This window comes from Ahaetulla prasina, chromosome 1 (assembly GCF_028640845.1).
Source record: "Ahaetulla prasina isolate Xishuangbanna chromosome 1, ASM2864084v1, whole genome shotgun sequence".
NCBI lineage: Eukaryota > Metazoa > Chordata > Lepidosauria > Squamata > Colubridae > Ahaetulla > Ahaetulla prasina.
In genome coordinates, this window is record NC_080539.1 from 374,049,385 (window position 1) to 374,064,882 (window position 15,498).

General features: G+C 44.6%; 1 protein-coding gene across 1 annotated transcript in view; it reads left to right on the forward strand.

Moving 5' to 3' along the window:
• The window catches only part of MAP2K2 (mitogen-activated protein kinase kinase 2), a 54,081-nt gene that overhangs the window by 11,235 nt on the left and 27,348 nt on the right, over nt 1-15,498 (forward strand). Inside the window, exon 3 of the mRNA XM_058163629.1 lies at nt 7,463-7,609. Coding sequence (XP_058019612.1) covers nt 7,463-7,609 — 147 coding nt within the window. The remainder of the gene's footprint in view (nt 1-7,462; nt 7,610-15,498) is intronic.

The following is a 15,498-nucleotide window of genomic DNA, read 5'->3' on the forward strand; positions in this document are numbered from 1 at the left end:
TCGCTCGCCCCCCTCGCCGCAGCCGGGCCCTTCTCATCTCCTGCCAGACACTGATAGTACAGGAGAATGTCCTGGCATGCCTCCAGCCCCCAGTCCTGGCACCATGCCCGGAGAAACTGAGCAAACAAACCTCCCTCCGATGGCATGTGCGCCTGAAGCCCACGGGCTGGGATTACCGGCAGCTGGGGACGAAATGATGCAGTGGACAGATCCTCGCTTCCGGAGAATGGAGAGGCGACGTCAGCAAAAGGAAGGGAGGGGCAGGCCTGGATAAGTGCTGAGTCATGGAGCCACACCCCATGGCCTATATAAAGGATCTGCTTTCTGGCATTCTCTGAGTCAGGCAAAGTCTAATCTGGATTGCTGAAGTCACACCTTGGATTCCTGCCTGCCCTGAGGACTCTGATAGGACTTTGGCAGAGCTGCAGAGGCACGCTTGATACGGACTTCCCCAACCCGGCCGTCAGAGGAGGAGTGGGACACGACACCTACCCCAGCAACTTCCAACGTTTCCTACTGGCTTCCCCATTTATTCTTTTGGAGAAGCCAGCAGGGAAGGTTGCAAATGGTGATCACGTGACCCTAGGGCAGGGGTCTGCAAACTTGTCTCTTTTAAGACTTGTGGACTTCAACTCCCAGAGTTCCACAGCCAGCTTTGCTTCAACTTCTGGAATTGAAGTCCACAAGTCTTAAAAGAGCCAAGTTTGCAGACCCCTGCCCTAGGGGCTGTGACCAGTGGTTAGTGCAAACCAGTTGCCACAGATCCCAGACATGTGACTATAGGAATGCTGGGGCAGTTAGAACCCCTAGGACTCTATTCATTCAATGGTTTTGTAGTTTTGAACAGTTGCTGAACGGTCATAGGTCAAGGACTACTTTTAGCCTCTTGGACAATTTTTATTTAGGGTAGCCGTCTAATCTAAAAAATAAACCCCACCCAAAGACGGATGACTGGAAACCCAAAACTGAAAAAAAGCCAACCACCCAATAACCATCCAAAGGGGCTTGACCCCAATCTTGCCAAAGGAAAAAGGGGAGGAGCCAGATCTTAAGCAGGTTGGAGAAGTCAGAAGGAGGGGTTCTGTGCAAATTTCCAGAGTGATATTGATGAGGAAATGGTTGTAAGTGTGAAAAACGGTGATAAGTTTTTTCCAGTGCCTTTGAACAGTCACTAAACAAATGATTGTAAGTTGAGGGCTACCTGTAATCTGGAATGTGACTCCTGATTAACGAAGAGCATGAATACAGGTAGTCCTCAACTTACATCTACGATTGAGCCCAAAATTTCTGTTGTTAACTGAGACCTTTAATAAGTCAGTTTTGCCCTCTTTTATTATCTTTCTTGCTATGGTTGTTAAGTGAATCACCACAGTTGATAAGTTAGTAACCTGGCTGTTAAATGAATCTAGCTTCCCAATCGATTTTGTTTGTCAAAAGATCACAAAAGGGGATCCCGTGACCCTGGGACACAGCAACAGTCATAAGTACGAGTCAGTTGCCAAACATTTGTATTTTGATCACGTGATCCTGGGGATTCTACAAAGGTCATAAGTGTGAAAAATGGACCCAAGTCATTTTTTTCAGGGCCGTTGTAACTTTGAACGGTCACTAAATGAACTGTTGTAAGTCAAAGACTGCCTGTACTAAAATATTGCGACAGCTTAGAGCAGAGGTCTTCAACCTTGGCAACTTCAAGACTTGTGGACTTCAACTCCCAGAATTCTTAAAGTCTTAAAGCCGCCAAGGTTGAAGACCTCTGGCTTAGAGCCTCACTACTACGAATGTAAGGTCATTGTTTTAAATCCAATTTTCTGCACTGCCTAGGCCAGGGGTGGGCAATTAATTTTTATCAGGGGCCGCATGAGAAGCCTGAATTGTGTCAGAGGGCCACCAACTTTCTTTCATTGTAAAATACTTAAATTAAATATTTTGAATAGCTGGTACTGATAATCAGAAGAATAAAGCACTCTGTAAATATGTATATTAGGTTATGTGAAACTGTGGTCTATTGGTTAAATAAGAAAAATAATTATTGAACCAGTGCAATTTATTTTTTATGGTGTTTATGATTGGCCTCACGCGGGCCGGACAGGGACGTACAAAGGGCCGGATGTGGCCCGCGGGCCTTAATTTGCCCAGGTCTGGCCTAGGCAGTAGCTCTCGTTTCCTAGATTTCTTGTGGTAGCTATACAATTTTATTTAAGGATTTGCTTCACCCTTTACTAGAGACAACAAAAGCATGTTGTGGCTTTCTTGGCAACTTTAGAGTGTCTTTTCCCCCCATTTCAAATCCAGCCTGCTACTCTGAAATAACCAGTTTTAGCTTTTCACAATCAGCCAAGGTTGGCTAGAACTTGTCATCTACTCTGACTTCTCTGTTGTTATCTGGATCTGACCCTGTTAGCCTTTCGTAAAACTCTGAGGAGCTGATTGTTTCCACGGGAATTTGGGCCAGAAGGCTAGGCGAGCCCTTCTGGTGATGTGGTCTTATGATTAAGGTGTCATGTGTTCTTATTTTTAATTGCTAGTTTTAGTATTTGTACGCTGCCTCGAGTTACTAATGTGAGATGGGCAGCCATGTAAATTTATTTAAATAATCTTTTTTTGGTGCAAGATTGTGTTCCTGATATTGTATTGATGCCTGTTTAAACGGCAAATGTGAAGTTCCTGTGGCTTCTAACTCACAGGTACTCCTCGATTTCCTAGCATTCATTTAGTGACCATGCGAAATTACGACGACACTGAAAAAGGTGACTTACAATCAGTTCTCACACTTACAACCATCGCAGGATCCTCAGAGTCACCTGATCGAAATTTGGGTGCTGGGCAACTGGCATGTATTTACAACAGTTGCAACATCCTGGGTAATGTGATCACAAAGTCATTGTGGGAGGCCAGATTTGCTTAGTGACCACATGACTTACTTAACAATTGCCGTGATTCATTTACCAATTGTGGCACAAAAGTTGTCAAATCAGGTGTGATTCACCTTAGCAACCGCCTGAAATTCTGGTCCCAGTTGTGGTTGTGAGTGGAGGACTGCCTGTAGTGGTTTTCAGTCCATGTCACGCCCATAATTGTAAAAAAAATTAATAGGTGTTTCTCCTCTAAGGTGATGGGAAGCACTTAGATGGACTTCTCCTGTCTCTGAAGCACTGCGATAAGAGAAGTTGAAATTCATCTGTAATTTTGGCCATCGTTTTCTGATTTGGCTTATGTGACCTAATGTGAGCGAGAATGAAGATCAAAGAGAAAAAGACAGGAAGGAGCACTAATAGGGACCTAAGCAGCCTCTTTTTAAAAAAAAGTTTGGGTGCTTCTATCTTCTGCTTTAATGGAAGAGGAAGTTTGATGATTGGTAGGATGGATATTATAGTCAAAGCTATGGTCTTCCCTAGTAGAAATGTATGGCTGTGAGAGTTGGAGCATAAGGAAAGTTGAACACCAAAGAACTGATGCTTTCGAATTGTGGCGCTGGAGAAGATCCCTTTGATAGCCCCTTGGACTGCAAGGAGATCAAGTCAGTCAGTCCTAAAGGAACTCAACACTGACTATTCTTGAAGGACAGATCCTGAAGCTGAAGATCAAATACTTCGTCTATGGAGATTCTCAGTCATCCAGGCCACGGTTATCCCAGAGGTGCCTTTTCAAGGGGCAACTGGACTTTCTGGTTTTTCTTTGAAGACGTTTTGCTTCTCATCCAAGAAGCTGAAGAAACTTCTTGGAGGAGAAGCTAAACATCTTCAAAGAAAAAACAGAAAGCACCTTTGGGACTCAAATACTTTGGCCACCCAATGAGAAGAGAGAACTCCTTGGAGAAGGATGTTGGGAAAGACTGAAGGCAAAAGGAGAAGGGGACAGCAGAGGATGAGACGGTTAGATAGTGTCATCGACCCAATGAACGTAATATTTCGGTAGAGTCCAGGAGACAATGGAGGGCAGAGGGGACCCGGTGTGCTGTGCCCCATGGGGTCTCAAAGAGTAAGACATGACATAGTGATTGAACAACAACATCAATAACAAAGGGTGGATATCTTCTGTGGAAGATAACGCTAGTAGGTTGGGCAGCTGATGAGTTTGCTCTCCTTTGCAAAATTGTACATCTGGTACGGAAAGAGCATTTGCGCAACATAAGGCTTCAACTCTTCTGCGAACCGTCTTTCATAAATGGGTTTCGGTGCTCCATTCCTGAGCCGTGCGAGCGTTCCTATGGTGACTGCTTCCTTCCCACTTCTCTTCTGCTACTGCTTTTCTTTTTTCTTTTTTTGCACTGCTAAGTAGGTTATACTGCATGCCTTCCTGGATGCCGAATCGTTAGCAAATGTAGAACTATAATTGCAGTCCCATAGCTCTCAGTTATTGAGCAAGGGTATCTGCCAATAGCTTTTAAAAGGCCAGAAACACACCTCAGGGTTGACACTGCAATCGTAATACAATACAACCTGGTCTTTTACGTGAATGAATTATGTATTGCAAAATCGTATTTCTAAACTTGTGTCTTTTATATATTTACACATATTCCTGTTTCTACGATTTTAAAGGGGGGGGGGTTATTGATTTTATTTCACTGTTGGGTGATCTGCCTCGATGTATGGACAACTGCTCGAGTACAGCGAACGGATTAAAAAATGAAAACACTGTAAAAACAAAATGAAAGACTTACAATTAATGATAAGTTATAAGTAAATATATTACTTATAATTAATGGAAATTGTCCAGATGGTCACCAGAATATTAAATTCTGTTTAAATTGCAAAATGTGTTTTTCAGTTGCAAAAATGACTTGCAGGAAACAGCCAAATTCTGAGGGCTTATTTTAGTCTGGTCTTTTAAATTCTATAATGTTAATAAAATGGAAGGGTTTTTTTTTTAATTCTTTAAACAAGCTGGAAAAAAATGCAAAAAGAAACATTGAATGAGTATTAGTGTTTTGGAATCCCAGCAGAGATTTGAATAAATCTAATCTGTGGTAAAATCAGAAGCAGCTTTTTATTTGCTTGTGCAAATAGAGAATGCCAAATCTTGCAGTCTATCCGTACTTTGTCTAGCTGTCATCTATACACAATTAAAACACTTTTGTCTGTTTGTAACCGTCAAAAAGGGACACGGTGGCTCAGGGGCTAGGACGTTGAGCTTGTCGATCGAAAGGTCGGCAGCTCAGCGGTTCGAATCCCTAGTGCTGCCGTGTAACGGGGTGAGCTCCCGTTACTTGTCCCAGCTTCTGCCAACCTAGCAGTTTCGAAAGCACCTAAAAATGCAAGTAGAAAAAATAGGGACCACCTCTGGTGGGAAGGTAACAGCGTTCCGTGCGCCTTTGGTGTTGAGTCATGCCGGCCACATGACCACGGAGACGTCTTCGGACAGCGCTGGCTCTTCGGCTTTGAAACGGAGATGAGCACCGCCCCGTAGAGTCGGCAACGACTAGCACGTATGTGCGAGGGGAACCTTTACCTTTACCTTAACCTTCAATTATCCAAACCAGTACATGATACGGCAACAATTTTTGAATCAACGTACCTCAAATGTACTGACTTAAAGAATGTGCACTAAAAATGTGGGGCTCGTTACGTCTATGGAATTGAAATTTCAAGGATCTCCAGACCAGTTGTACTCACAAACCGGTTGCCACTGCAGTGCCACTTTTGTCAGCTGCATTCACGTGATGGTGATTTCTAGTGCTTCCTGCCAACGTCTCCTAAGTGAAGTCAGTGTGGAAGCCGGCAGGAAGTCGGAGGTGGTTCTTGTTCCCACTGCTTTTTTGCTTGCCCTGAGTCATTCTGTTGATCTCTGTAGTTAGCAATAGCATTTAGACTTATATACCGCTTCACAGTGCTTTACAGCTCTCTCTAAGAGGTTTATAGGGTCACCATATTTCCCCCAACAATCTGGGTCCACATTTTACCAACCTCAGAAGGACAGAAGGCTGAGGCAACCTTGAGCCTGGTGAGAGTCGAATTGCCAAATTGTAGGCAGGCAGCAGAAATAGCCTGCAGTACTGCACTCTAACCACTGCGCCACCATGGCTAGTTAAATTATTGATAAAAGGATGACCCAGTGAGTCATAAGCAGTTTAGTTCTCTTTCAAAATGTATTAATAGTCTAATAATCAAGGCTGTTGATTAATTTAAGAAAGGTTTGTAGTGACTAATGACAAACAACATAGTATTTTGTCAGTAGCAATTGAGTCCGCTAATACCGGTTTATTTGCACGGGGCTATTTCATAATAAACTGCGTCGATCAAGCAAATTTAGGTCTCTTCCCAATGTGAAGAGGCCCGGTGGCTTAAAAGATGCCAGAGAAGCTCTGTGCTCTGGCGGTTCGAATTCTACCACCCGTGTGACGGAGTGAGCTCCCATCACTTGCCTCAGCTCTTGCCCACCTAGCAGTTTGAAAGCATGTAAATGCAAGTAGATAAACAGGTACCACTTCGGTGGGAAGGCAACTAGTGCTCCGTGTTTTGCTGCATGCTCTGCGCTGTGATGTCATGCTGGCTCCAAGACCACAAGTATTTTCGGACGGCACTGGCTCAGTGGCTTAGGAAAAGGAGACTAGCGTAGTAAAACCCACAGGGATACCTTTTACCCAATGTGAAACTTCAAATAACAAACTTACCTGCGGCACATCTTCAGATTTGGCCTTTTTAAAAGAAAGCAGAACATGTCATTCTATTAACAGCCTTACATTACAACTTTTAATTTCTGTTAGCAAAGCATTTTAAAACAGCAGTGATATTTTTTTTCCCCTTCCAGGAAAGACGTATGGGCTTGACTGAGTCACAACCAGCCATCCCCCCTCTAACTACCTTTCCCCTATGAGTAATGAGGCTAGAACCTGTGTCTGCTGTTTATTGGCTAATGTACCTTCCATGCCCTGGAAGAATAATTTTTTTGGAATTATTATTATGAGGAATTAAAATGAAACAATTTAGCACAAGTAAAATAATTTCATGTTTAAGCAGCGGACCATAATGCTATAAAAACATAAAATACTTTCAAGTCAGAATGGTAAGATTTGGAAAAGTTTCCCCAAGGGATACCAGAATTCCCAGCTGGGTTATTTGTTAAACTAGGGCTGAATCCCAACGGAGTTAGGCTTTTGTCTGATTAAAGTAATCTGGTCCATTTATTCATTTATTTATTTATTTATTTATTTAAATTTTTATACCGCCTTATCTCCCGAAGGACTCAGGGCGGTTTACATCCCGATAAAAATACAAATATAATACAAGATAAAACACTAATTAAAAAACTTATTTAAATCTGGGAGACTGAGACACGTAGAGGCTGTACCAGTGCTGGCCTAGGAATTAGGCGGCGCTGTGAGTTATAGTCCTTTACCAGTCCTCCCTAAAAGACTGGCACAATTGTTTTTGGAGCTGTTCTGCGCTGTCTTCATCCTTTGATGTTTCTCTCTCTCTCTCTCTCTCTCTTTCTCTCTCTCTCTCTCTCGTTTCCTCCACAGCTGATTCATTTGGAGATCAAGCCTGCCATACGAAACCAGATTATCCGGGAGCTCCAAGTGCTTCACGAGTGCAATTCTCCGTACATTGTCGGTTTCTACGGCGCCTTCTACAGCGACGGGGAGATCAGCATTTGCATGGAGCATATGGTGAGGGCATATTCCCTGTGCCTTACTTGGCGTCAAAGATTTTCATGGAGTTTACCGCGCTTTGATTACAGGAAGCCAGTCCACTTCATAACTAAGCCCAGAATTTCCGTTGCTTGGCGAAACATTTGTTCACTGAATTTTGCCCCATTTTACCACTTTTTCTTGCCGCCGCTGTTAAGTGAATCAATGCAGTTAGTAAAATAGTAATAATAATAATAATAATAATATTTTTATTTATAGACCGCCCTTCTCCCAAAGGACTCAGGGCGGTGTACAGCCACAAATAAAATACAGAAAGAAAACAACAATACAAAACTAAAAACAACCCTTAAAAAACCTATTTAATTTGGCTACTTATAGATAAAAATATTCCCTCTAAAATTTACTAAAAACCATAAATCAATTTAATAATATAAAATTTAAGCGAGTCCAGCAAGACGAAATAAGTAGGTTTTAAGTTCGCGGCGGAAGGTCCTAAGGTCAGGTATTTGTCGGAGTCCAGGGGGAAGCTCGTTCCATAGGGTAGGAGCCCCCACAGAGAAGGCCCTCCCCCGGGGGCCGCCAGCCGACATTGCTTGGCTGACGGCACCCTGAGGAGCCCCTCTCTGTGAGAGCGCACCGGTCGTTGGGAGATAGACGTTGGCAGTAGACGGTCCCGTAGGTATCCCGGTCCTAAGCCATGGAAAGCTTTAAAGGTAGTAACTAACACCTTGAAGTGCACCCGGAAGACAACAGGCAGCCAGTGCAGTCTGCGCAGGATGGGTGTTACATGGGAGCTCCGAACCGCTCCCTCAATAACCCGCGCAGCCGCATTCTGGACTAGCTGGAGTCTCCGGGTGCTCTTCAAGGGGAGCCCCATGTAGAGAGCATTGCAATAGTCCAGACGAGAGGTAACCAGAGCATGAGTGACCGTGCATAGGGCATCCCGGTCCAGGAAGTAGCACAGTTGTTAAGTGAAACTGGCTTCGCCGTTGGCTTGGGCTTGTCAGAAGGTCGCAATAGGTGATCACATGACTCCTGGACACTGCAACCATCATAAAAATGTGGCTCAGTTGCCAAGCATCTGACTTTTGATCATGTGACCAGGGGAAGGCTGCAATGGTCGTAAGTGAAAAATTTATTTATTTATTTATTTATTATTTAAATTTTTATACCGCCCTTCTCCCGAAGGACTCAGGGCGGTTTACAGGCAGATAAAATAAACAGTACTATTACAAAATAAATACTATTAAAATACCACTAAAAAACTTATTCAATTTGGCCGCAATTAAAATTTAGCAAATAATAAAACCCATTAGAAACCCATTAAAAACCCATTTAAAACCCCTTAAAAACCCACGAATTTAAAAACTAATCCAGTCCCGCGCAGATGAATAAATGTGTTTTAAGCTCGCGACGGAAGGTTCGGAGGTCCGGAAGTTGACGGAGTCCCGGGGGGAGCTCGTTCCAGAGGGTGGGAGCCCCCACAGAGAAGGCCCTTCCCCTGGGTGTCGCCAGACGACACTGTCTCGCTGACGGCACCCTGAGGAGTCCCTCTCTGTGAGAGCGCACGGGTCGGTGAGAGGTATCCGGTAGCAGTAGGCGGTCCCGTAAGTAACCCGGCCCTATGCCAAAATGGTCATAAGTCACTTTTTTCAGTGATGTCGTAACTGAATAGTCACTAAATGAACTGTTGTAAGTAGAGGACTATCTGTAGTATTCCAAATGTTTTTTTCCCCCCTGCTTTCTGTTGCATCAGCTTAAACTGCAGGTCTCTATTACTAATAACAAGCCACTTTCTTTCCACAGTATGAGGAGGAGTTTTGATTTTATTTATTTATTTATTTATTTATTTATTTATTTATTTATTTATTTATTTATTTATTTATTTATTTATTTTATTCGATTTTTATACCGCCCTTCTCCCGAAGGACTCAGGGCGGTGTACAGGCAAATAAAAATCACTATATACACATTAAAAGAAATTAAAACAGAACATATTATAAGGTGGCCGAAAATTTAAAACAATTTAAAAAACATTAAAATAACCCCAATAAAATTTTAGGCCAGTCCCGCTTGAATAAATAGGTGCGTTTTCAGCTCACGGCGAAAAGTCTGAAGATCAGGCACTTGGCGTAAACCAGGGGGAAGTTCATTCCAGAGCGTAGGAGCTCCAACAGAGAAGGCCCTGCCCCTGGGGGCCGCCAGCCGACATTGTTTGGCGGACGGCACCCTGAGAAGGCCCTCTCTGTGAGAGCGTACGGGTCGGTGGGAGGCAAAAGGTAACAGCAGGCGGTAATTTATTGGGATTATTGGCTAATCTTCCTGATCTTTGCTACCAGATTGCTTCAGATAGTGAGTGGCTTATCAGGAGAACAAGCCAGAAATCCACTCCAGATGTAACATAAAAGCAAGCAGACTGTGGTCTGAGATACCATAGTTTGCTTAGCCTTCCCATGCTTAATCCTGATAAGACATCAAATCATTGGATATTACTGAGATAGTCAGTTTATTTGAGAATGCTGATGGCTGCTTAATTGCTTCCTTCTTTGGGAAATATTAGTAGCCAATGGAAATCCATTTAAATTCCATATTTAATAAATGTGTATTTATGTATTGATTGATTGATTTGATTTGATTTTGTTCACACCTTTATTATTATCTATAAATAACTCCAAGGCAGCAAATATATCTTCTGTATTCCTCACATCAGCAACCCTGTGAGGTCAGTTGGGCTGAGAGAGAGAGAGAGAGAGAGAGGGCCTGGCTCAAAGTCACCCAACTTTCATCTAAGGACTATAACTCACAGTCGCCTAGGCCAGCACCTTAAAAAGAATCTGTAGTGGTGCAGCCTCTACATTTCTCTCTTCTTCCAGCTTGTAAGACAACAGCTTTCTGCCATTGGACAATAATCTGGGTGCCAGGCAGACTGAATATTATAATAGGGCACGTGAAGTAGTCCTCCACTTACGACTACAATGGAGCCCAAAATTTCGGTTGTTAAGTGAGACATTTGTTAAGTGAGTTTGCCCCATTTTACGACTTTCCTTGCCACAGCTGTGAAGTGAATCAATCATAATAGAGCCCTCAACTTACAACCCCTCATTTAGTGACTGTTCAAAGTTACAACAGCATGGGGATAAAACGTTTTTCACACTTAACGACTGTTGCAGCAACCCACCATGGTCCTGTGATCAAAATTTAGACCCTTGGCAACTGGTTCCAATTTGTGACCATTCCACGGGTCATGGGATCGCTTTCCTGACCAGCAAAGTCCACGGAGAAGCCAGATTCACTTAACAAACGCAACCTGTCAGGTCCCAAGTGATGCACCCACAGCAAGCAAAACTTCGAGACAGGTAGATTCCTCTAAAGAATCGTTTCATTGGTTATATCATATTGGCACAGATCTGATGAAAACCGTGGGAAACTTCAGAGTCGGTTTTCACCAGATCTGTGCTAATATGATATATGTTTGGGGAAAGGGAAAAACTGTTACTTTTAATTAGGTGAAAACCGCGGGAAACTTTAGAGTCGGTTTTCATCTAATTAAAAGTAAAAGTTTTTCCCTTTTCCCAATTAGTCACATGGTCCGATTGAGGTGCCGTCTGGTTGCCGGGTAACATCACTCGTCCTCTCTCTGACCAGGTGTGAGAATGTCCTTGGTTCCCAAGAGAAAGTATTTTGGTTTGGCTACAAAACCCCAGCTATCTCTATTCCCCACCCCCACCCCGCTTAGCCCACCGCTCCAGTGTGGCAACACTAAAGCGACAAAATGGCTTTGGTCAGGTCAGCTTCTGGTTTGACACAGCGACTCACTTTACAGCCGTGGCAAGCAGGGACATAAAACGGGGCAAAACTCAGCCGTATTAGCAACAGAAATTTTGGGCTCAGTTGTGATCGTTAAGCCAAAGGACTACCTGGAGTCCGTCTGGATTGCTGCTGCTTTGACTAGTAATTTCGAGAAATATGTTAAATGTCTGTTTCATAGGGTAGAGAACGAGCAGTTTGATCTGAATTCGACTTCTTGGCAAGGCTGATATCTCTGAGTGTGAATCCGTCACCGGGGGAAATGTCGTCTCCCCGCCATCCTTGCTTGTAGCACAAAGTCGATGCTGCCATCTGTTGACTTCATTCTAAAAAGGCAGAGTCCCCTTTTTCAAAAGCAAAGCCACCTAAACGTTGTAGATTACGACAACGAGTACCCAGGTGCAGGCAGCCTCACCAGCTGCTTTTAAGATGCCCAGAAATGACTTTTCCCGTGTCTCAAGACCATTTCCTTGGTATACTTCCCTAGGCACCTCTTTCGTTCCTCTCCCGGAAGCAGGTGCCGTAATCCTAACCATCTGAACCATTGACTCTCCGGGTTCAGAATTTGCCTCTTGACGATTACCGGTAGGTCCATATTTGTGCGGCTTGGAAAAAAGTACATGATCGCAGAGCATTTCCCACGACAAAAGCAGTGGGAAGAACTGGCCTCTTATGATAAACATTGGGGATTAAAAGCTGCCCTTAGATAATGCTATATAAAGGAACGCCTGATGACAAATTTATTTATTTGTTTATATGTCTATGGAGATATGTCTATGAAGAGGGAGTCAAACTATTCTCCAAAGCACCTGAGGGTAGAACAAGAAGCAACGGGTGGAAACTGATCAAGGAGAGAAGCAACTTAGAACTAAGGAGAAATTTCCTGACAGGGAGAACAATCAATAAGTGGAACGACTTGCCTGCAGAAGTTGTGAATGCTCCAACACTGGAAGTTTTTAAGAAAATGTCGGATAACCACCTGACTGAGATGGTGTAGGGTTTCCTGCCTGGGCAGGGGGTTGGACTAGAAGACCTCCAAGGTCCCTTCCAACTCTGTTATTGTTATTATTATACTCAGTCCTCTGGGTCATGGTTGTCCCATAGGGTTTTTTTTCAAGAGGTGACTGGACTTTCTGGTTTTTTTTCTTTGAAGACGTTTCGCTTCTCATCCATCGTTCTTTATTTATACCCCTCCGTTATTGTTTTTTCAAATAAATCAAGGTGGCAGATACAGTCCTCTTCCTGTTTTCCCCACAACAACCCTGTGAGGTGGATTGGGCCGGGAGAGAGGTACTGGCTCAAAGTCAGCCAGTTGGTTTTCATGGCTAAAGCAAGACTAGTCCTCATTTTCTAGCGTGATGCCTCTTAACCGCTCGGCCCATGTGGCACATAGAGGCAATCCTCAACTTTCGACCATAATGGAGCCTGCCCATTATGGTCATGAGTTCATATACCCTCCTAGACCGTGATGCCTTATGCACGGTCACTCATGCGCTCGTGACATCTCGCTTGGATTACTGCAACGCTCTCTACATGGGGCTTCCCTTGAAGGGCATCCGGAGGCTGCAGTTGGTTCAGAATGCAGCTGCGCGGGTGATAGAGGGAGCCCCTCGTGGCTCCCATGTTACACCTATCCTGCGCAGACTGCACTGGCTACCTGTGGCCTTTTGGGTGCGCTTCAAGGTTTTGGTCACTATCTTTAAAGCGCTCCATGGCATAGGGCCGGGTTACTTACAGGACCGCCTACTGCCACCGATTGCCTCCCACCAACCCGTACGCTCTCACAGGGAGGGACTCCTTAGGGTGCCGTCCGCCAGGCAGTGCCGACTGGCAACACCCAGAGGAAGGGCTTTCTCTGTGGGGGCTCCCACCCTCTGGAACGAGCTTCCCCCAGGGCTGCGCCAACTTCCCGACCTCCGAACTTTCCACCGCAAGCTTAAGACACATCTATTTATTTGCGCAGGGCTAGCCTAGGGTTTTTAGTTTTAAATTTAGTTTTAATGGGGTTTTATACTATTTTAGTGATGGAGCCTGCCCGTTATGGTCATGAGTTCATATAGGTATATCATTATATGTCATTCAGACTCGCTCTCTGAGGGGAGACTGGTAGTTCAGAAAGGTGGAAAATCAATAAATTGTGACAGTTGTAAAGTAGGTCGCCCATATGACCGGCCCGATTTTATTACCTTTTTTGTCTTTTTTTCCAGAAGTCATTAAGTAAATGCTGTGGTTGTTAAGTGAACCTAGTATTCCCTATAGGGCATTTTTGCCGAAAACTGACAACGCTTTGACAAAAGCGTTGTAACTTGCAGTTATGTGACTGCAGGACGCTACAAACTACCATAAACGTGTGGGTCGAGTGCTAGGTGCCCCGAATGCAGTTCACATGACCAGGATGGTTATTGCAACTTTGGAATTAGGTTGTAAGTACCTTTTGGGAGGGGTGGAATTTGATGTAATTTTCACCATTCTTAAGTCGAGGACTACCTGTATAACACATCTAAGCATAGATGCACCATAAATAAATTGAAGTTCCCTGTTTTAACTCTCCTTCTTAGAATAACAGTCTCCTGGTGATTGGTCTAAAGTCACCCAGCTGGCTTTCATGCCTAAGGTGGGACTAGAACTCACAGTCTCCTGGTCATCGGCCCAAGGTCACCCAGCTGGCTTTCATGCCTAAGGCGGGACTAGAACTCATGATCTCCTGGTGATTGGCCCAAATTCACCCACCTGGCTTTCATGGCTAAGGCGGGACTAGAACTCACAGTCTCCTGGTGATTGGCCCAAAGTCACCCAGCTGGCTTTCATGGCTAAGGCGGGACTAGAACTCACAGTCTCCTGGTGATTGGCCCAAAGTCACCCAACTGGCTTTCATGGCTAAGGCGGGACTAGAACTCACCGTCTCCTGGTGATTGGCCCAAAAGTCACCCAGCTGGCTTTCATGGCTAAGGCGGGACTAGAACTCACCGTCTCCTGGTGATTGGACCAAAGTCACCCAACTGGCTTTCATGGCTGAGGCGGGACTAGAACTCAAAGTCTCCTGGTGATTGGGTCAAAGTCACCCAGCTGCCTTTCATGGCTAAGGCAGGACCAGAACTCAAAGTGTCCTGGTGATTGGCTCAAAATAACCAAACTGCCTTTCATGGCTAAGGCGGGACTAGAACTCAAAGTCTCCTGGTGATTGGCCCAAAATCACCCAGCCGGCTTTCATGTCTAAGGCGGGACTAGAACTCCCAGTCTCCTGGTGATTGGCCCAAAATTATCCAGCTGACTTTCATGGTTAAGGCGGGACTAGAACTCACATTCTCCTGGTGATTGATCCAAAGTCACCCAGCTGGCTTTCATAGCTAAGCGGGACTAGAACTCACAGTCTCCTCGTGATTGGTCCAAAGTCACCCAGCTGGCTTTCATGGCTAAGGTGGGACTAGAACTCACAGTCTCCTCGTGATTGGTCCAAAGTTACCCAGTTGGCTTTCATACCTAAGGCGGGACTAGAACTCACAGTCTCCTGGTGATTGGTCTAAAGTCACCCAGCTGGCTTTCATAGCTAAGGCGGGACTAGAACTCACATTCTCCTGGTGATTGGTCTAAAGTCACCCAGCTGGCTTTCATAGCTAAGGCGGGACTAGAACTCACATTCTCCTGGTGATTGGTCCAAAGTCACCCAGCTGGCTTTCATAGCTAAGGCGGGACTAGAACTCACATTCTCCTGGTGATTGATCCAAAGTCACCCAGCTGGCTTTCATAGCTAAGCGGGACTAGGAAGCACATTCTCCTGGTGATTGGTCTAAAGTCACCCAGCTGGCTTTCATAGCTAAGGCGGGACTAGAACTCACATTCTCCTGGTGATTGGTCCAAAGTCACCCAGCTGGCTTTCATAGCTAAGGCGGGACTAGAACTCACATTCTCCTGGTGATTGATCCAAAGTCACCCAGCTGGCTTTCATAGCTAAGGCTGGACTAGAACTCACAGTCTCCTGGTGATTGGTCCAAAGTCAGCCAGTTGGTTTTCATGGCTAAAGCAAGACTAGTCCTCATTTTCTAGCGTGATGCCTCTTAACCGCTCGGCCCATGTGGCACATAGAGGCAATTCTCAACTTT